We start from the raw sequence: 22980 nt of genomic DNA, 5'->3' as shown, positions 1-22980 counted from the left end.
TATCTATAAATTTATTTTATTTTAAAAATATAAACTAAAAATAAGATTAATATAATGATATATAATAATATTTAAATGTGTCTAAATATATTAAGAGAAGTACTTTTTTATTCTTATCAAAAATTACTATAACATAAAAATTATGTGCGTCGGATAAATATCGAATAAGTTATTATCTAGTTCGAAAGACATATTTGATGTCATAAAAATTATATCTTTATTAATGATTTGAATCAGGATATTTAATTATCCTTGTTTGATTGAAAATAAATTAAAGTAGAACAGGGAATCAATGTACTTGATTCTTATGACCTATAGTCCATTGCTATACGTACTTGGAATAAAATTACACCTATATATGGTCCTATAAATGTTGCTATTTGCAAAGAAAAAACGCATAAATTCTTTCTTGTCACTTCCAATTGGTCAATTGTGCTTCAGGTTTCCCAGCCTACAACTGAAAGAAAGAGACAAAGAAGGAAAAAGTTGCCAATGCAAGAGTTATTATTTACAAAATAATATTTAAAGGACAATTAAAAATCAATTCAAATAATTTAAAATTATTTTATTTAATATTTATTAATTATCATTAAAATAATTGTGCATATAATTAGCTATATCTTGATTATAAAACTGTTGGCTAAATAACATGATTCAAGAATTTACTAAAATGTGCTTATTTTAACCTCTTTTGAGCTAATTAGAGCCTCCATTTTTCTTATACTTTGGGAATGGCACTTGTCCAGATTCTATGTAGCCAACATCTCTGAGGAGAAGTTCGTAGTGGCGCTTAACTTCGTCGGGAGTTTTTCCGCCGACGGCGCGAGCAACGTTGTACCAACGGTCAGGCGTGTCCTTATCATAGACCGCCAATGCCCTTTCAAAGGCCTTATTGTCTTTAGCAGTCCATGACCCTGAAGATGACATTGAACTCGATGCCATTATATTTATATAAGAAGGTTTTTGAATGAGAGTGAGCGGGGCTCTATTCTATCGAATAAGACTCAGAAGGAATTGAAGAGCTGATGTTTGAAGAGAGGATGGTAACGTGTGTTCCTATTTATAAGGAGAGAAATGGAGTGTTCAAAGCTAGTTAGTTGGTAAATAAAATGTTTGGCCAAACGAAGTAGAATTTCAATTATTTGTTTTCTTAGGAGGAACCACAGAATATAGAGCAGGACCAAGAATTTGGAAAGCAATATGGGAGAATCCGCATCTAACTACAGTTAAACAAACATATTGAATAGATAGGACTTACCAAAATTAAATAAATCCCTTATTATATTATTGTCTACTATCCACCCTTCTACTTCTCTAAATATATATATTACCTTCTTTTTTATAGAAATTTTCATGCATAAAAAATTAAAAATAAAAGCCTTTCTTAGTTTTTAAAATGGAATATTTAGAAATAGGTTATTCAGAACACGCTAAGTGAAATGTCGCGTTTTTTAGTAAAAGAAAAATATAGGTAACTAATAACATTCTTAAACAATGTATGAACAATGTGAATTAATAAGATTAAAAGAGTAAATTTAATGAGTAGCATTAAATTAGGATATAGTGTACTTGTATTTGATTGATATTGTTCATGTTATTTAAGATAATCATTGTCCCTAACACTTCCCTTTACTAAAACATGACGATCATCTTGTCGCATTGTTTATTGGAGAATGTCTGCGAAATACGTGCTACGTGTTTGTATTCTTTCTTCTTATTCACAACTACATACTTCTCCTTTTTCATGTGCTTGTCTGCTCCACATGCACAACACGAATCTGGCTTAAAAGAAGCAAAGTTTTCAAACATTAAATTGAAACCTTTTAAAAAATATTAACAGCTTCAAAAAAATAAATAAGGGAAAGATTGAAAAAAGCTTTTACAGAAGTGACTAGTGAGTACATAAAGATAGAATATAAGAAGGGTTAGAACATCAGAATAGCAAGTTTGTGTTAGGTAGAAGAAACAGGCAGAGAGAAGAAACAGGCAAAGTGTATTTTAATGTATTTTTATTGTATACCTATACTTTTTCATATATTAATTACTAAATTGAAGAAAAAAAATTTAGAAAAAATACACTTTATATTTCTGAACACTTCAAAACGGTTTAATTTTATCCTCTCCATTTTTCCTCTTCCTCTTTTAAAATTTTAGTTCTCTCTCTCACTACCACGAGTGACCACGACCGACAGCAATGAAAAATTTATGAAATGAAAATAACACATTTCTTTCTTGAGAATCAACATTAACGACAAAGAAATAGATTTAACGAAAAATCGCATCTGTAAATAGTAATATATACTACTATACATCTCTGTATAAATATAAGAGCAATGTTAGGGGGCAGTAATTTTTGTGATTGTTAGCCATCAACTAGCCATCAATGATGATTTGATAGTGTGAGATTGGTATGAGATTTCATCCAATGGCTCACCTTCCTCTACTGGTTACATGCTGGCCAAAATTCAATAAAACTGCTGGCCCCCTAGACTTTTCCTAAATATAAAACTATATATGCCTATCTGTGTCAACTGCTGACAATGCAATTGAGGAGTTTATCTTACAGCTATGTTGAATCCACAACAAGTTCGAAACATATACATAAAGCTGATTCACCAAAATAAAAGAAAAAAAAATTGTTAACAACGATAAAATTTTTTTGAAAAGTATTACTGTGAATAACTATCTAATATCTTTTATTTGTTGTTATTATTTATTATTAGATTACTTCACATATTTCACATATTAGGACACTTAGGTAGTGTTTATTTTGAGGTACTGAGACAAAGACTGAGAGTTTAGAGACTGGTACTAAAATTTCTGTCTTTGTCTCAAAAATTTCAGTATTTCAGTACCTCTAAAAAGTAGGGACACAAGAGACTGAAATTTTTAGAGATGGAGACTGAAACTTTAATAATATTTTATACCTAAAATATTTTCATTTCAATTAATTAATTCCAATTTTAGTGCAAATTAAATTAGAGTTTCATTCTTGTTTTAATTCCTGTCTCCCATTTTGCACCAAAAAGAATACTGAGATTTATTTCAATCCCTGTCTCTTAGTCTCTGTCTCTCAGTCTCAGTCTTTCCGTCTCTGTCTCTCCACCAAACGCTACATTACATACTAAAACCATTTTGCCACCGACAACAATAAAGAAGTATCGTGACCCACAAATTCAGCTCAACAAATTTAGTCTTTATTATCTTATCTTATCTTATCTTATCTTTATGTTATCTTCTTATCTTATTATCTTATCTTTATTTTTATCTTTCGTAGATAATGCTCTATATATATTTAGTTTTACCTTCATAATTCAATCCATCAACAATCAATAAAAATTTCTTCATCTTTCCTTTATTTATTTTTTTTCCTATTCTTTCACAATTTTATTACATACAAAATTTTAATAAAAAATTTTTAAATTATATTCAAAATAATACTGATAAATATTAAAAACGTATAAACTTATTTCAACTCCACACATTCATTCAACAATATATTCTTTTATTTCTATTGCTATATCGCGTTTATTACGATGTTGTTGAGGAAATATCATTTAAATTTATTTAGACCACAAATATATTTAATATAAAATTAATTTATTTTCACACAATAATTTTAATTAAAGAAAAAATATAGGTAGACAATGAAAATATTAAACAATGTGAATAATGGATATATCGAATGTTCATTTCACTAGATGTGCGGATGGTTATTCTAATATTAAAATTTAGGTGGTTGATTTGGAGGTATAATGTGTTTTGATTTAATTAGTAATTATTCATGTTGTTCAAAAAAATTATTAATTACCTAACATAATCCTTAATACATAAATCAAGTGGAATATGGTTACGACCGGGCAAAGTATCAATAAACAACAATTTTGAGTTGTGGTTCAGATACTAGCAACGTATATGAAAATTCCCTCCACAACTAGGTTTGCTAAAGCCTATATAACTTTATTTTTATGCCCTTCTTTGCATGGTCTCTTAGCGGGTCCAAGCTAGTGAATCTGCTGTGGTAGGAGACAACTATTAGCTTTCATGGAAGCATAACAAAATAACGATATGTAAGTTGTTTTTAAGAATATTCTAATTGTAAAAGATCAAATCCATTTTTGTTTCCATCTCATTATTTGCTGCTAATGATACTCTAATTTTCTTTTTTGCACTTTGTCCATATCAACATTCCAACACTCTAGTGGCTAATTAAGCCCGTGAATTATTATAAGCAGGGTACATGCTACAAACAAAACATGATAACTAAAAAGGTAGGGTATACATTTTATTCTAATGTTTGAAATTTTTTTAACAATATTTTTTAACATTCAATTTTATTCAAATTTATTTCTAACATTTTTAATTCATTTAATTTTATCTTTAACATTTTTTATTTGTGTCAAAATTTTAAATTTGTCCCTAACATTTTATATAGAATTAACGTCTAAAGATAATTTTGACACAAATAAAAAAATTAAAAATAAAATTAAAAACAACTAAACGTTAGGAATATTTTAAAAAAAATTATAAATATGATGAAAACTGAGGTACAGTCGACTTCAAGTAAAGTTGATAGTTGAAAGTCGTTAGATGAAAATTTAGTCAAATCAATCAAATTATCTAATGACTCTCAATTATCAACTTCACGTAAAGTTGACTACATCTAAGTTTTCACAAAAAATATACTTTATTCTAACTAAATTTAGATTAGTTAAGATAATAAGTATTTTGTTTTTTTGATAATTTTAGAGATAGAAAATGATAATAAGTAGTTGAATTATATATTGTTAAGATGCTTTATCTCTGGCGGTGGCGCTGTCACCATAAATAGTTAATAATTAGCGTTGAATTAGCAATATAAGTAGTATCCACATATATAGTTCAATTAGCATTATCCCTTTGCTCTAGGAATCTACCTTTTTTTTTTTAAATAAATTAAACATATATATTCAATATGATCATAAATAATTAGAATATTAATCTTTTAATATTTTTTCAATATAAGTATTTTATGAAAATGCTTTGTTTAAAAATGTGACTTATTTATTTAGCTACATTTTAAACAAAGACAACACTTTTATAAATATCAAAATCTAACTATACAATCCATCATCCAAGAGTCAAAAGAGAATGTTTTCGCATGAAAACAATTATAAAATCTTCATTGTAATATCCACCTTATAAGAGTTTCAGTAAGAGAAATAAAATTAGAAGAGAAAATATTTTTAAAATTGTATTAGAAAGTATGTTTACAAGAAGAGTTTTCTCTGCTAGATATAGCAACAGAGGTCACACCACATACTTATTATATCAAGTGTAGCTAATAGCTACCCTTTCTCAGTTACAACACTAACACTCCAGACTATGAAAAACTGGATTGGCTGTGAGCATACACGTCCTCCTTGCAAATAAGAAAATTCTATACCAAGAAAAAATTTAAATTACCAAGATCTGCTTAATTAATAGATCAATTTCATTAGCATTATTTTCAGTGACAACAATGTCAACGACATATACTAACATGTATACGACTAATTTGGTATTTTTTCTTACAAACAGAAAAATATCGGATCAAGTATTTTCAAACCCAAACTTTGTCAATGTTTCTTTCAAAGTTAAGTACCATGTCCGTGATGCCTGTTTCAGGCCATACAGGGCCTATTCAGCTTGCATACCAGGTTAGTATTGCTGTCCTCATAGCCTTGTGGTTGAGTCATAAAAACCTGTTCCATTAAAATTCCATTTAAGAAAGCATTATTAAAATTAAACTGACGTAGAACCCATCCTTGTGTGACGGCTAGAGTAAGCACAACACGAACAGAAGAAGGTCTTATCACAGGACTATATATCTGATCATAGTCTATGCCTTTGGTTTGATGAAAATCTTTGGCAACAAAACGAGCTTTATAACGAACAACCTCACCATTAGAGTTTCATTTAATGGCAAAAACCCACTTGCTCCCTACTATAGTTGCATTCGGTACGGGAGTTACAAGACACCAAGTATTGCATTGCCTTAGTGCTTTAAGTTCAGCATCCATAACCTCATTCCAGTGAGGGGTTTGGATAGCTTGAGCAGCAGTTTTAGGTACTTGTTGTTTAAGATCAATATCAATATGTGTAATATAGGCCTTTGGCTTGTGTATACCCGTCTTTGATCTTGTTACCATATTATGTGTATTGGTAGTTGGATGAGGAACCTGACTTGGAGGGGGATTAAGTCCCTGACCAGTGGCCTCACTATGCATAGAGACATTAATCTCTAAAACTAGATTAGGGGTAATACTAGTGTTCTGTAAGGTGTAGGTGATTGCGAATTTATAGTTGTTCCACCAGTTTGAGTTTGATTTGAGAACGAATTATTTGTCATGGTGGTATTTGGTGACCTTAATATGGAGGGTAAGCTATAATAAGCATCAGTAATATAGCTAGGAACAGATTCAGTGTTAGTCATGTGAGCAGAAAAATTTTGAAACAAATCATGATAAGAAAAATTCAACTCATCAAAGATCACATGGTGAGACATAAACTTTTCCAGACTTACTCATACATTTATATCCATGAAATTTAATGTCATAGTCTAAAAATAAACATTTCTCATAGCGATATTCAAGTTTATGCTTATTGTATGGTTGAAGAAATGGAAAACAAGTGCACCCAAACACCTTTAACGCACTATAATCTGGTTTTCGATTATGCAATTTTTCAAACGGTGATATAAAATCAAGAGCAACAGTAGGTAGTCTATTCATTATATGAATAGCAGTAGCAAAAGCATCTTCCCAAAATTGCATGGGAAGAGATGCAGTTGCCAATAATAAAAGATCAATCTCAACTACACTTCTATGCCTTCTCTCTACACTACCATGTTGTTGATGTGTATATGGACATGAGAGTCTAATGTCTGATACCATTATCAGTTAAAAAGGTAGTGAAGGCAGCAGACACAAATTCTCTTCCATTATCTGTTTGCAAAGATTTTAATTTATGTCCAGTCATCGTCTCCATTTGATTTTTAAAGTTTTGAAAGGCATTAAAAGCTTGGAACTTATTAGTCAACAAATAAATATATGTATATTTAGTACACGCATCTACAAAGCTAATGTAATATTTTATACCATTTCTAGATACAATAGAGGATGGTCCCATATGTCAGCAAAGATTAACTCTAGAGGATAATTATATGTAGTATTAGAATCACTAAAAGGTAAAGTATGAATCTTAGAAATAGAGCAGATTTTACAAATTTTAGAATGAGATGATTTTATAGGTAAAGGAATATCACATTGTTTAAGAACACGAAAGAGATTATTCATTGAAGTGTGGCCCAATCATTTGTGCCAAATTTCTACATCATGAACACTTGTACAGGTTGCTGTTAAAGTAGCATTATGATTCCTAAAACTATGCTTAGAATTGTTTGAATTACAATGAAAATTTATAAAAGAAGGAAAATTTGTAGCAATAGTATGAGAGTTATTATGCAATTGGGTTTCAGACAGAGAAATTGATTTTGGCACATAAAGATCATCAAATGTATAGATGACATTCTCAGTGATTTCCTAAAGAAGAGGGGCCCGAGTTACCTGATCACGAATGATACAATGATAAGGCCAAAATTCAAAGAAAACGCCATTTTTTTTAGCAAATTTTGAAACACTGAGTAAGTTTTGTGTGATTGTTGGAAGTTGGAACATATAATAAATTTGTCAATTTAAAACCAAGATTGTTATTTTTATTAACGAGAAAAGAGGATCCAGATTTATGAATAGAAATACCTACATCATTACCTACAAAAGGTTGCTCATGATCAAGATTGCTTGCAGAATGAGAGAGCAAATTATTGGGATCGGCAGTGACATGATGAGATACTCCTGAGTTAGCATACCAAGATGAGTCTCCAATGGAGGATGTTGTAGACATATATACTTGTGGCTGATGGAATGAGGCAGATGGTGATGGAGGACATGTATTGGAAAAGGAAAATTGTGGTGGAGGAGTAGGACATGCTGGGTTTGGTTGGAACTGCTGATCAAAGCGATGGTAGCAGCTCCATACTGCATGACCTACCCTGCCACAAATTTGGCAGTTTGTTCTTGGAGGTTGCCATGAGCACCAACCACCCCTTTGGGATCTACTGCCACCACGACCTCGTCTTGCACTCATTCCTCTAGTTGATGACGGGAAGAAAGCTTGTGTGAAGGTTGCCACGGAAATTGATGAAAATGGAGTCTTGAATATATCAAGCATATCATCATATGCTTGAAGAAAGGATTCTGCCTCACTAACAGAGAATGCCCAATCTTGACATGATAGAAGTTATGTAACCACTATAATTCTCAGGCAATCCATCAATAATAGCTTGGATATGATCATCATCATCCAATTGATACCCAATAGCAGAAAGGGAGTCAACTAGCTTTTGAATTTTGGAGAGATAATCATGAACTGTACCTATTTTTTGACACATTTTAATTGGGATTTCAAGCTTTGAATTCTTGTCTTGGACGTCGAGAAGAAATAGGTGATTATGGTAGTCCACGCATCACAGAAGCGAGTGCAATGAACGATCTTGTTCTTGTATGATGTAGTCATTGAAGCCATGAGCCATGTGGTAAGAGAGATATCATCTTGCTTCCAGATCTTGAATGCTTCAGTTTCTTGTAGCAGATCTGTTGAAGTATCTTTTGCAGAATCGAATTTGGTAGTTGCATCAACCTTTGATGCTGCTGCAAGCAGAGATTTTGTCACAGGTTCAAATCTATTAGGAGCATTAGCCCAATCAAGATGAGTCTCCATTAAAAGACTCTGAATTGTGAGCCATGCTTAATGGCGCCATGTGTTGAAATTGGTGTCATCAAGCTTTTCAGCTATGGAAATGAGAGGTTGTTTTGTTGAGGATGAAGTAGAAATGAAGAAGGCCATGATCAATAACTTGATCTTGAGGCTCTTGATACCATATAAGAGTTTCAGTAAGAGAAATGAAATTAGAAGAGAAAATGCTTTTGGAATTGTATTAAAAAGTGTGTTTACAAGAAGAGTTTTCTCTGCTATATATAGTAGCAGGAGTCACACCACACACTTATTATATCAAGTGTAGCTAATAGCTACCCTTTCTCAGTTACAACACTAACACACCTAAAAGTTATTAGCACTTATAAAGCTATTAGATACTAATTATATCATTCAACTACTTATATTGTTTCAATGAAGATGCTTTGTTCAACTACTTTTATATTTAATAGCTATTAAATATAAGTGCTAATACTTACAATTGAACAACTCTAAAAAAAATATCTAATGATCGATGGTGGTGCTGCGTTGGTGGTGGTTGAAGAGAAGCTAGTATTGGAAAAGGGGGAGTCATTCAAACTTCAGAGCTCTGAACTTGGTCGAGTGAGTGACGGAAAACTTAGGGCTTTTTCTCTCTTCTTGATTTGATTTGTGGCTGTTGAAAAGAGAACCGCAGTTATCTTAGTTCTTTCTGTAGCTGAAATGCAAACCGCTTCCATAACCGCCCAATCTTACTAATTAGTCGCCGTTATCTTTTGCATTTGTTGTAGTGAGAGTTAACCCATGTCATATAGTTAGGATATCCGTGCTCTAAATAAGTCGAGTAAGTTAATCTCTGTAGCTCTTGATATAATCTTCTCTAGTTGCCCATCAAAGGGAGTTAGGCCCTTAACTAGGGGTGGTAAAGCGGGCCGCCCCGCCCCCAACCCATCCTGCCCCGCCAAGGCCCGTCCTATAAACGGGGCGGACCGGCTCGCCCCGCCAACTAGGGTTTAAAATGCTAGCCCGCCCCGCTTTATGGCGGATTTGCGGGTTGGCGGGCTAGCCCGCTTGACTTTTTTTTTTTTTTTGAAAAATAAAATTCATTAAAATTAACCAAAAAAAATAATTAAAAAATCAAATACAAATAAAAAATAGTCAAATTATAATATAATTTCTTACTATTTTTTTAATTTTTAACTTCAATAAAATTGTTCAAAATGTATTTAAAAATTCTATAATTATTAATTTTATAATAGTAATCACTCTTTTATTTAATAAAATAAAAATAAAAATAAAAATCTTCGGCCCAGCGGACCGTCCCGCCCCGCCCCGCCAAAACCCGCCAATTTGGCGGTGCGGATTTGGCGGGTTTTTTAAATTTGGCGGGATCCAAATCCTAGCCCGACCTGCATTTTTAGCAGGTTTAGCGGATCGGCCCGGCGGGCTCGACCCGTTTTGCCACCCCTAGCCTTAACTATTTGGACAATGATATAAACAAATTTTTATTATATAGGAAAAATAGACAAAAGTACATCCAGATTTTCATACGGTGGACAGATGTACTTCTCAATTTTTTAATGAGTCATTTGAACACACGAATATAAAATTTCATTGTCAATTCTACCCTTCTGTGACCTGAATAATTTTTCCAACGGTGGTGGAAGTCAGGTAGCACAGTATTGTGTGATGTGACCAATTTGGGGTGACATAGTGGAAAATAAAATTATTATATTATTAAATTTATTGAAATAAATATAAGAAAAGGGCACAATAAAATTACTGTTCATCCCCTTTCTTCTCTAATTCTTTCAAACCCTAAGAACCCTAACACAGGGTGAAAAAAATTCTTCCTTCATTCTCTTCATTTTCCTCTATACATCTTCTTCCTATCTGTGGTAATAGGGGTTTGTAAACTCTAATGTATCAAAATATCACACTCTCAACGAAGGAAGAATATACCTCATGCTTGTGCCAGTGACTGTGGTGGCTCGTCTTCTATCCCAAAAAATAGGAAGAAGAAGAAGTTCAACTACAATAATGGCAAGTGTCTACATAGACTTGACGCAGTGGTGCTTGAGTCTGCTATATAGTGGAACCCTGGGAGATTATTTTTTCGTTGAGGTATGTGAATTCTGATTTTGTTTATGAATCAGAGGAATCAGGTTCCATGTGAGGAACAAAGATCTTTGGTGTCTCATTCCTTCCTCCTTGCAAAAATCTTTGACCAGTCAGTGCTGGCCTCTTATACGATACTCTTCTGACTATTCTTAGATTGCTGGGTGGGTACTTCATTCTGACATTCTTGTTAGGAACCATTAAGAGGTGGGACTTCTGCTTCACTTTGCTGTTGGGTTGCGTTTCGATTGACGTTTGGGATTTTGGGTTGTGGCATTGATTGGGTTGTAGGAGCAGGATTGGGAGATGCTGGCTTATGAGTTTGATTGCAACTTTGGTTGGTTTTTTTTCCACCCTAGGATTCAAAGGAATTGGAGAAGAAAGAGGATGAACCGTGGTTCCATTATACCCTTTTCTTATAAATATATTTCAACAAATTTCATCATGTAATATTTTTTATTTTCTACTGTGTCACACCCCAAATTGGCCACATCACATAATACCGTGCCACCTGATCTCTATCACCGCGAAAAAAATTACCCAGGTCACGAAAGGGTAGAATTGACAACAAAATTTTATATTCATGTGTGCAAATAACTCGTTAAAAAATTAAAAAATATATTTATCTACTATATAAAAATTCGGGTGTACTTTTGTCTATTTTTTCTATTATCTATAAAGCAATAGCACTAATATATATGAATATAAATATCACCTAGAACATTTAAGTATACTAATTTTAATTTTTGTGAGGTACAATCATACAGAAATATGTGGTGTATATATATATATATAATATAAAATAATTTTTAGATATGTTACTATAATATTTTTGAGCTATTGCAACATATAATATAAATAACTTTTAAAAAGTGTTGTCTAAAATAGTCAAAAACAACATTTAAGATTTGTTGCAAAGAAATAAAATTATTGTAACTCTTTATTAATCAACATACTACAAACGTTCTCTTTAATCAATTTAAGATACATGTGAAAAAGCGTTGCTTTATAAATTAAATAGGCAATATTTATAATATTTATCTATTATACTTTCTAAGAGTTGCCTTTAAATGTTTAATGAATGTCCCATTATAAGTGTTGTCTAAAGTTATTTCACTAAATTTTTATTTTATTTATTTTTTAAAATTACTCTTCTCCTCCTCAACTCAACCAAAATTAAGAAAAGAAGCACAAAACACATCAAGCAATAATTGATTCATCACATTCCTGGGTACCATTACTTAGAAACAAAACTCAAGTCTCGAACCATACCATTTCAGAATCAAAATCCTAACCCTAACTCAATTTCCCCTTTAACGAAATTGACGCGCGTTCTGCATTCCTCTCTGCTCGTCGTCGTCGTGTTCATCACTCCTTAAGCTCGCGCCGTGTTCTACTTTGCTCGCACCGTATTCTTTTGCTCACATCGCGTTTTGCTATAGTCTGATCTGATGTGTTCTTCTACCTGCGCCGTTCTGAGACTTCTGCTCTTCTCCGCCATTTTGAAATCTCTTATCCACTCCACCGTTCTGAAACCTCTGCTTTGCTCCGTCGTGGTGCCGTGCTCTGTCCATCTCAGACGAGTCGACAACTCTTCACCGTTCACCTCTTCCTCTCAAGCCTCTCGCCTCTCGCCTCGGTCCTCAGGCATCTCTTCCTTGAAGGCACCGTCGTCCTTGAAGGCTTGCATAGATCTCTCAGGCATGACAAAAATTTCTTCCAGATTTTACATAATTAATTTGGTTGAATTGTTGAAATAACAAAACTATTCAGAGACTTGTTTTCTACTTCTTCTTCTTCTTCGACTTCTTCAGTGCTCCATGGTCCACACTTCAATCCCGCGGAATCAAGCCATTTTCTCCACTTCTTAATTTGAAGCCTTGAAAAAAGCAATAATACCTCATAATTGGTTCGAGACTTATGCATGTCACCAATTTTCAATTTTGTGGCTTGAAATGGTCCTGTGATGACAGGGAACTTGCTTCTGGAGGTAATGATAATCAGGTATGCTTTTATTCACACTAGTGTAGATTAAAAAGCAAAACATGATTGAATGTAATGATTTATTATTATATGAGCAGCTATTGGTATGGAATCAGCACTCTCAGCAATCGGCATTGAGACTCATGGAGCACACAGCTGCCGTGAAGGCTATAGCATGGTTGCCTCACCAGAGCGGTCTCCTTGCGTCCGGCGGTTCCACCGCCGATAGGTGTATCCGTTTCTGGAACACTACAAATGGCTATCAGTTGAACTTTGTTGACACTGGAAGCCAGGTTTCTTTCCTAAGCTGTATATTGAGACATGAATGAATAATGTACAATGGTTCTATAATAATAACAATAACAATGTTTGACTAGGTTTGCAACCTTGCTTGGAGTAAAAATGTGAATGAGATAGTAAGCACTCATGGAATCAGATCATGGTGTGGAAATATCCATCACTAGCAAGGGTAATATTTTACTCAATTTATTATGGCAGTGGAGAATTTCAAGTAATAAAAATATTGAATTTGATTATTAGGTTGCAACTCTAACCGGCCACAACATAAGAGTGCTTTACCTTGCAATGTCTCCTGATGGTCAAACAATAGTCACTAGTGCAGGAGATGATGAGACATTGTGCTTCTGGAATATCTTCCCATCCATGAAAACACCTGTAAGCACTTATGCAGTGTCAAATTTATATTTGGCTTAAACGCACTTATTGGCAAGAAAAATTCCAAGGAAGACCAATTAAACTGAAAAGGAGATTGGAATCCAAACAATGCCATAAGCCTCATGAAGACTATAGTCGATTTGGAAAATCTGTGTCTTGTTACATTGGGTTATCTAACTCAATTGTGAGATTTCACATTTGTAGGATTTGCTAAAGGTATATAAAGAGATCAGAAATGGAATATTAGGACTTGATTACTCCACTAAGTTCCCACCATGGCTTGCATTTGGAAGCTTGTCTCCTCGTTTAATTGTTAACAAATTTGCTTTCATTATTCAATATATTGGCATAAAAAATTATTTGCTTGTAACCATTAAAGATGCTGTTTGATATTTAAGTTAACTTGAACTTGGTAATGATTAAGAAATTGCAGTTGTGAATGCAATTGTGCTGCTTTTAAAATATGAATAAGTATTTAGCTGACATCTCAAATTATTGCTTTGTTGAATAGCTGAAGAGCCAGGAGAATTATTCTTACATGGTGGTTATATCTATTAGTTCTTCTCTTTCCTATACAAGGGCTCAGATTAGTATTTCTTTTAGGGGTTTTATGAAAAGCAGGTTTTACTTTGATGCTTTTTCTTCATCTAATTTTTTCACTTATTTTTCTATGCATATTTAGAAGTGGTCTAAATTATTAGAGTTAATTAGTGGGTTGAAGAACATGTCTCAGTTTATATAAGAACTCTTTTCATAAATATATTTAACAAAAATGTAGTGCCACTGCCACCTAAAGACGGTTTTGTCACTCATCCTTACAAGAGCTCAAGGTAACTAATAATAATAAATAACATCCTTGTAATTATTTTTAATATGTAATTAGTCTTGCTTTATTTGTGTTATTTTATGCATGCAGTGATTCAAAGAAATTTATTAGAAGTTTAATTTATATATGAAAGTTAGTTAATCAAGTAGTATTGGCTGCAAATTCAAAGAAATTAAAGCACTAACTAGTTGAATTGCTGATACACGTGGCAGAGAAGTATGACAAAAAGGCAAGAGGTATTGAGATGTCTTCTACAAGTACCAAAAGGACAAGGTATAGGATTGTTTGTTTATTATGTTTTATTTAGTTGATACTAGGTAAAATATTATTTTTTAATTAGAATTAGTTATAAGCATTTTTGCCATTGGTTTTATTGTTTTCGGAATTATAAGCATTTCAGAGCCCAAGGGTACCTAATTTGCACCACCATTGGTTTCATTGTTTTCGAAATTATAAGCATTTCCATTCATGTCCATTCCTGTCATGGCTTGCAAGTGAGCCTTTTATTAAAATTTAATTGGGGGATTATATTGTGCGATTCCACATGGACATTTTTATAGCATATAGTATCTGCAAAGCCTATGTGTGCAGAAAATTTAATTTCTAAGCTAGATGAGGTGATATATACTCCATTATTTCTTTCATCCATTTTGTTCCTGTACGCATTGCCCTATTAACAATCCCCAAAGAAGAAAAGTGAGCTACAAGAAGATTTTTGTCTACTTAGGATTTTCTGTTCCAAACAAAGTACACACACAATGAATAATAAAAGGATTAGCATTACTATTATATTATCAAATCTATCCCTAGTCTTAGCTGCTTCCTTTCTCTTGCTTGTGTCTTCAAAACTTCCAGCAGCAGCACACAAACAACGCCAATCCCATCTTTAGCCTTGTTGAAATCCATGATGAGTTGATGAGAATTGACTAAGGTAGGGTTCTTATTTGAAGATTAGGAATTTGGGAAGAAAAGGTAAAAAGTGTTATCACTATAAGGGTGGCATGCTAGTTTCTACTTTTAAAAATTTTGTTTAAAGACAAATCATGATGGCCTTTACTAGACTCTTGTAGAAACTATTTTTGTGTGTCATTATCTCAATTGCTATATCTCTTTGTCTCCATCTTTATGATCTCTCTTTACACAATCCAAGCACTTTCCATAGGATAAGAATTTGAGTTACTTGAGAATTTGATAAGAATTTGTATATCTAGTGTTATTCTTCTAATTTGATACCTTGGATTTATAGGTTAGTTCACAGGAGGGTATTGAAACAAAGAACCTTGCTTCGGATATTGCTGATATTTCCATAAAAGAAAAATCCTCAAGTTCTCCCTCTACTACTTGTAATCAAGATGGTGGTTTCTTGTGGAAGGATGGTTTTGCAAATAATTCGGACTCTATAAAGGAGGACAAGGTTGGTTCTTTGTCTTTCACCGTAACCAGTGCGACTTCATGTCAGCCGAATGAATTGAATAAGAAATCAGTTATGAGTAATGGGATGAATTCGATTCAGAGGTCTCCAGAATTGAAGAGTCCTGTTGCAAAGCCGGCAGCTCGGACCAAACTTCCTTTTGAAAAAGGATATAGTCAAATGAATTGGCTTAAGCTTACTCGGACACATCCAGACCTTGCAGGTTCTCTTACTTAATCTATTGCCTTAGTTTTTTATTTAAAAAAATAACTCTACTTAGTTGTAGCTTTGAATGATAAGAATACATGAAGCTTATGGTTAATTATTGTAGCTGAATTTAAAATAAGTTAACATTGCACAACAATTGCTGCAAATTTCTGATTAGTGTAGCTATTGGCTTAATCCTTTGAGCAAGAGACACAGCGAGTACAACATAGATTGTTCAACACGGAATTTATCTATGCTTTCGATCATTGATCATTGTTTATTGGTAAAGGAATAGCATGCTGCATCCTAGACAATAACTCTTCTTTTGTTTTTTCAGTCATCTATATATAGAAGGGAATCATATAGAGGGGAATCTAGGAAGCACAACAAATCGAAAGAACACCATCATTTGACCCAGCAGAAAAAGCAGGAGATTAAGGAAGCTTTTGAATTATTTTGTTGTGTATTAAGAAAAATGCTGCTTATTTTTTGTTGTGTATTATTTTGTTGAGAATTATTGATAAATATGTATTTGAAATACTAATCTAACCTTTTAATATCTATTTTAATTAGAACTTTATTATTAGTTATTTTGTCTCTTTTATAATTTTTTCGCACAAATTTAATTTATTAATTAAAATAATTACACATGTATGAACAAAAAAATGTATTGTAAATTTTATTATTTTTGTATTACAAAAGTAATTTTTATTTTTGCTAAAAAGGCAACCCTTCTATTAGTTGCATATTTTGAATATTAGACAATACTTGTATGATTGCATATCCAAAAGAAAAGGCAATACTTTAAAGGATTGTATATTCAAAACTAATAGGCAACACTTCAAAGGATTGCAAATTCCAACTTATAAGCAAGACGTAAAAGAGTTGCATTTTATTGCAAATAGGCAACACTTTTTAGCAGTGACCAAAATACGAGAGAAGAGACAACACTGCAAAAGTGTTGTCTCAAACACACCTTTGAAGTGTTGTTTTTCAACCAAAGGCAACACTTACCAAGTGAGGTAAGTGTTGCTCTCAAAAGCGTTGCTTTTAAAACAAAAAAATGTTGCCTTGATCTAAGGCAACGGCTGCATATGCAACGCCACCTAAAAACGTTGTCTTAGATTTAAAAGTGTTGCCATAAATCAAAAGCAACCTTTTATCAACCTTTAGACAACACTTTTTAAATATTGCCTCAACCTAAAAATGTTATAGTATATATCCAACAAATATCAAATGAGTTAGTGATTAAAGTAGGTTAAAAATAGTCACCAAAAAAAGTTGGTAAAAAACACACTTAATGTGCATAAAAAATAATTACATCTTTATTAATGGTTTGAACCAGCATATTTGATTATTCTTGCATGATGGATAATAAATTAAACTAGAACGGGGAATCGATGGACCTATTCTTATGATCTATAGTCCATTGCTATATTACTTGCAATACAATTACACCTATTGACCTATATGGTCCTATAAATGTTGCTTTGCAAAGAAAAAACGCATGAATTCTTTGTTGTTAATGCCAGTTGGTCAATTGAGCTTCAGGTTTTCCAGCATGCAAGGAAAGAAAAAGAACAAAAAAAAAAGTTGTCAGAGTTATTTTACAAAATAATATTTAAAATATAATAAAAAATTAATTAAAATAATGTCTAAAATTTGGCCATTGCATATTAAAATTTATGAATCCGTCGCTGTTGACAACTAACATTATTTTGTTTTTAGGTAAAATTGCATTTCACATAAAGTACTATGAGATCAATTTCTAGAAAAGAAATATCTTAAAACATTGGCGTTCGAGGCTTACAATCAATTTTGGAGAGTGTGTTGGTAGACATCATGTACGAGGTATGCTAGTTTTCTTTTATACAAAAATTAAAATTTACAATAAAATTTTTTGTTCATACATATGTAATTATTTTAATTAATAAATAAATTTGTGCACAACAGAAAAAATTTATAAAAAAGACAAAATAACTAATAATAAAGTAAAAATTAAAATAGATATTAAAAGGTTCAATTAGTATTTTAAATACATGTTCATCGATAATTCTCAACAAAATAATAAAATTCTTGTTTAACAATAATTGTCATAACAAAATAGTAATTAATATTTATCAAAAAGATATCAATCTACTTGCATATTTTATATCCATGCTTGACTTGTCCCATATGCTAAATCTGCAAATAATACACAACAAAAAATAAACAACTTATCATTAAAACTGAAAAATTATAATAATAGAATTTTTTTATAATATTAAATACATAGATATAAAAGCAATAAATAGGTCTAAAAAACTCGTTCTAATGTTCCTAACAACATATAAATATCATGAGTGTGAATGAATGGATAAATTGAATGGGTCTGGGTCTTCTCATGAAAGCAAATTTAATCCGATGTATATAACTGCATTTCCGTTGGATGAACTTTTAATATGTTCAAGCATTCTCGTTAGTAACTTTTTACAAGGAAACTAGTCAAGGCATCAACCAATTTATGATTAAAACCATGAGATATCTAACAAATAACAGTCAGCATTAGGCACTAGATTCAATCTAAATGAGAATAAGAAAACAATTTGAAATTTCCTTAAAAGATAACAGTCCAACAGTAATGCCAATAATTCATAAAATTAAAATTGAAAGTCAGCCAAGGACATGGCTAGTCCTAACCTCTGGAAAATTACAACTGTGATGTGTTATTAACTATGATGGCAGGCCCAGTGTCACACATTATTATCACAAAAAAACTTAATTAGAAGCATTAAGTCATGGCAAAATTTGTCACATAAAAACTTTCACTTTTATGTTCATGTCTAAGAATTTCATAGGTTAATTACTAGTTAATATTAAGTTCATGTCGCAGGATAATTGCCCGAGACTTCTGGAGTCTTTCATCAGCTGTAATCAAGTATGTGAGAACTACTGTACTAGATTCAAGCTAGTTAGCAACATATATAAAAGTTAAAATTAATGTTTCTTGGTCAGTGTATCCCCCTTCATACACTTCAAGAACTGAAACAAAACAAGACGGAACTGGGGGAAGAATCGAGGTATAATAGACTGGTTTGTTGATTAAGCTCAAAATTAAAGAGTAAAATTAATTACTTACAGAACTGTCCCCAACAAAGGCCATTGACTTCCCTTTGACCATCTTCAAGAACTGAGTAGCATCAAAGAGAGGAAGCTGACACTCATTAGGTTTCCATCTCCATTGAAGAAACTCCCTGTCAGGTCTTCCATGTAGAAGGCAATTCTGCTTGTCAAATATGAAAGGGCATGTCTCATTGCTGTAGTACGGTCCCTTCAGATAAGGAGTCTAGTTCCCAGAGAAAACATTGCAACTAGTCCTTCTTGTTTCTTCTTTAGATTCAAAGCTTGTGGCAAATATCTTAGAAGCTGATATATTCAAGGTTCTGAGGAGAGGAAAGAGGAGCACTATCACAACAAGAGTGAAGGGTAACAAGACCACACCTCTGGGGATGTTTCTTGCTGCATAGTTGCACTTCAAAATCTCAGTACCCTCTAACTTCATAACACAAAGCCAACCTCAGCTTTCTTATTAGATTCAACTCTTCTCTGTTGGACACTTACTAGTTACTCTTTTTTTATTTTGCAGTGTAGATCTCCAGTTTCTTGTCTTTAGGAATTGTAGAATTGTCCATGAAGGACACTACAAGTGGGAAGTTAAAGTGTACAATTCATTATGATATTGAATTTTATCAGTATACAGCCCATTCTGTCTTGCGATAACTCGATAAGCTATCTTTATAAGGGATATAAACATTTACCATTCATGACTCATGACGGCTTGCCTTTCCATCCTGCTTTTGAGATGCGACGAAGCTCCTGAGTTCGACCCTTCATATCACTGCAACTTCCCCCAATAATGTTAGGAACTAACGGTGCAAAACCTTGATTAACAAGATAAAGATATAGAAATGTAAAGGTACCTTTGAACAAGATAAAGAAAAAGATAGAACACAGGAAGTAGCACCAAGATCAATGCTCCAGCAGCCAGGCGGAAGAAACTACTTTGCTCCTGCAGAGAAAAATACCAAGTTTAATAAACAGCAGGCATGTCCTATATGATATGTGTTCACTGATCACTGTGATGATAAATTGGCTATATAAAATCTTCAGAAATTGTTGCATGATGAACTGAAAACGGGAAAAAGAGAATGCCTAAACCTTTTGCATGGAATTTTTTTAATGACATTACCCATAGCCCAATGTAGATCATCTACCCGACGAATTTTATAGATATCCCTTTATTGCTAAAAGTCAGCAATGACAAGTTTTTAACAAATGATAAGCTTATTATACATTAACATTTTGAATTGGGCCATACCTTGCCTCCTCTAGAGAAAGGCTTCTGTTTCCCTGAGCAGGTGTAAGCATCACAAAACTGGTGTATAAACAATTCTGCCATCAAACCAAAAGAGCACTATAAGAAACACATCTCAAATTTATTTTTGGGGAAATGGGTTACAATAAACACCAAAATGGTATAACAAGAGTAAACTAGGGGAACTAAAATTAAAAAACACAAGTATACCATGAAGACGGCTTGCTGATGGCCCCTGGCTTATGGGAAAGCAACTGTCAGCAAGACTCTGGACAAAATATGGATATAAATTAGGTAGAACTAGGCCAAAACGACAAATAAATATAAAAAATAATAAAAAATGAAAGCAACCTCACATAGGTGACGGTTTTTTGCAGCAGCTGCTGGATAACACTTAGTTCTAGAGAACTTGAAATTCATAACAGCATCACAATGCAATGCTCCAGATAAATCAGCCAAGCAATTATCATGACTCTGTATATAAATAAATCCACAACAGAGTATAAAAACATTTTCCAAGTAAAACTTTGATTAAATAGCAATGCAAGTAAGTCAAATGTCAACTCCACAAGCATGTATTGAATCCATTGAAATAACATGAGTTTTCTTTAAAATAACCAAAATACTTAGAGACAGCAAGGACAGAGACTCAAAATACAAGAAACAGAGACATGTACGAAAAAGAAAAAGTGAAGATAATTGGAAGCATTGTGAAAAACCTGGCAGCAAATTGATTGAACCGGAAGCATTCTCAGCCAACTCCAACACCTACAACAACTGTGAATCTAATGTTAAGTTCCCTAAATTGAGATTCCACCAACAATAATTAAATTCCAAGCCCTAAAATTGACATCATTTAGTGATTAAAGCACAAGCAGGCAAATACACAATAACAATAAAACATTACAGTGATTTAATAGGATCATAATTAATTAAACAATCATTTCTCATCAATGAAGAAAAATTATCATTACCAGAATTTCTCATCAACTTCAGCCATAACAAAGCTGAGTAAAGCAAGGAGACTATCTGTGATGGAAAGAGCACGAGCACCACGGGGAAGCAAAGCATATCAGCACCTAGCCAGGGGCTAAGAAAAACGTCGCAAGTAGAAGAAGGCGAGCAAATTGGAATTGAGCAGAGCAAAATTCAGAAGTTCAAAATGCAGAGCGATGAGCACGAAGGCGCACGAGCAGCAACAAGCACGACGGCTCGTGAGCAGAGACGAGCACGAAGGCAACGTGAGCAGCGAGTAACACAACTTCAGAAGCAACAATCAGGAAATGCAGAGCAGCAACGAACACGATGACGATGCGAGCAGCGAACAAGCACGACGGCGATGCGCCGATGCGAGTAGCGACGAGCACGACGGCGCGCGAACAGCGACAAGCGCGACGGCGACACGAGCAGAGAGGAACACAACTTCACAAGCAACGATGAGGAAATCGAACAAACAAGGGAAAATCGCGCATCAATAAAATTTTGAAATGGTAGGGGTTAGGGTTTCTAATCGAAAATAGGGCTTGGAATTTTGTTTTGAACTCTAGATTTGAATCAGTAAATAACATATAAACTACAAAGATGTGTTTTGTGCTAAGTTAAAAGAAGGAAAAAGTATTTTTTGTTAAAATATTTGGAGAGAAGGTCAAAATTTTTGAAAAAAAATTTTAATTTATTTTTGGCAACATTTATAATGAGAAGTTTATTAAAAATTTAAAAACAACATTTATAAAGGGTAATATATAAATATCACAAATGTTGCCGGTTTAATTTACAAAAGTAACACTTTTTACTTGTAACACTTTTTACTTGTACTTTAATTGATTAAAAAAGAATATTTATGGAGTGTTGTTAAAAAAAAGTTGCAACAGCTTTATTTTTATGTAGCAAATATTAAGTGTTGTCTTTAGTTAGTTTAGATAACACTTTTTTAGTGTTATTTGCAGTATATGTTGCAATAGTTAAAAAATATTGTAGTGTCTGTGTATAATTAGTTATATATTGATTATAAAATTGTTGACAAAAAAAATATTAAGACTTAGAATTTATTAATTTTAATTATCTCTTAATCATTAATTAAATTCTTTTAATTTAATTTTTTTAATTTAATAATATATTTTATTCTATATTTTTAAATATAAATAATTAACTAATAATAAAAATAATAAATTCTGATTATTTTTTAACAATTTTTTCTTTAGCTAAATAACATAATTCAAGAATTTACTAAAATATGCTTAGTTGCTTACTTTGACCTTTTTGAGCTAATTAGAGCCTCCATTTGTCTTGTACTTTGGAAATGGCACTTGCCCAGATTCTATGTAGCCAACATCTCGGAGGAGAAGTGCGTAGTGGTGCTTAACTTCGTCGGGAGTTTTTCCGCCAACGGCGCGAGCAACGTTGTACCAACGGTCAGGGGTGTCCTTATCATAAACCGCCAATGCCCTTTCAAAGGCCTTATTGTCCTTAGCACTCCATGACCCTGAAGATGACATTGAACTCGATGCCATTATATTTATACTGTGTATAGTGAAAAAATGGTAATTAAAAATAAGAAGGTTTTAAATGAAAGCGAGGCTCTATTCTATTGAATAAGACTCCAAGCTGATGATGATGTTTGAAGAGAGGATGGTA

General features: G+C 32.8%; 2 protein-coding genes and 1 pseudogene across 16 annotated transcripts; 1 reads left to right on the top strand and 2 right to left on the bottom strand.

Moving 5' to 3' along the window:
* Positions 1–199: 199 nt before the first annotated feature.
* LOC107495013 (protein RADIALIS-like 3) lies at positions 200–1034 on the bottom strand. The gene is made up of 2 exons (XM_016116049.3): positions 687–1034; positions 200–457 (listed from the first exon to the last, which is right to left on the bottom strand). Exon 1 carries the CDS (start codon positions 940–942, stop codon positions 697–699), a length of 246 nt encoding a protein of 81 aa, XP_015971535.1. The 5' UTR covers positions 943–1034; the 3' UTR covers positions 200–457; positions 687–696.
* Positions 1035–12053: 11019 nt separating this feature from the next.
* LOC107494924 (protein FIZZY-RELATED 3-like) lies at positions 12054–16536 on the top strand (annotated as a pseudogene).
* Positions 16537–18032: 1496 nt separating this feature from the next.
* LOC107495010 (protein RADIALIS-like 2) lies at positions 18033–22980 on the bottom strand. Of its 15 annotated transcripts, none has more exons than XM_052251278.1 (9): positions 22596–22758; positions 21066–21123; positions 20698–20820; positions 20557–20614; positions 20350–20423; positions 19952–20040; positions 19790–19869; positions 19111–19671; positions 18033–18176 (listed from the first exon to the last, which is right to left on the bottom strand). In XM_052251278.1, exons 1-7 carry the CDS (start codon positions 22625–22627, stop codon positions 19800–19802), a joined length of 504 nt encoding a protein of 167 aa, XP_052107238.1. In that variant the 5' UTR covers positions 22628–22758; the 3' UTR covers positions 18033–18176; positions 19111–19671; positions 19790–19799. The 15 variants fall into 15 exon arrangements, with proteins under 15 accessions (XP_052107238.1, XP_052107239.1, XP_052107240.1 ...); XM_052251279.1 differs by having other exon boundaries at positions 19111–19490; XM_052251280.1 differs by having other exon boundaries at positions 19111–19414.

Source organism: Arachis duranensis, chromosome 6, assembly GCF_000817695.3.
Source record: "Arachis duranensis cultivar V14167 chromosome 6, aradu.V14167.gnm2.J7QH, whole genome shotgun sequence".
Lineage (NCBI taxonomy): Eukaryota > Viridiplantae > Streptophyta > Magnoliopsida > Fabales > Fabaceae > Arachis > Arachis duranensis.
This window is presented reverse-complemented; position numbering and strand designations above follow the sequence as displayed.

Coding starts and splice junctions, on each gene's coding strand:
- LOC107495013 (XM_016116049.3), bottom strand. CDS start 942: ATGGCATCGAGTTCAATGTCATCTTCAGGGTCATGGACTGCTAAAGAC.
- LOC107495010 (XM_052251277.1), bottom strand. CDS start 22,627: ATGGAGGCTCTAATTAGCTCAAAAAGGTCAAA. Junction 21,124..22,595: donor ATTAGCTCAAAAAGGTCAAA/GTAAGCAACTAA, acceptor TTAGATTCACAG/TTGTTGTAGGTGTTGGAGTT. Junction 20,424..20,556: donor ATCAGCAAGCCGTCTTCATG/GTATACTTGTGT, acceptor GTTTGATGGCAG/AATTGTTTATACACCAGTTT.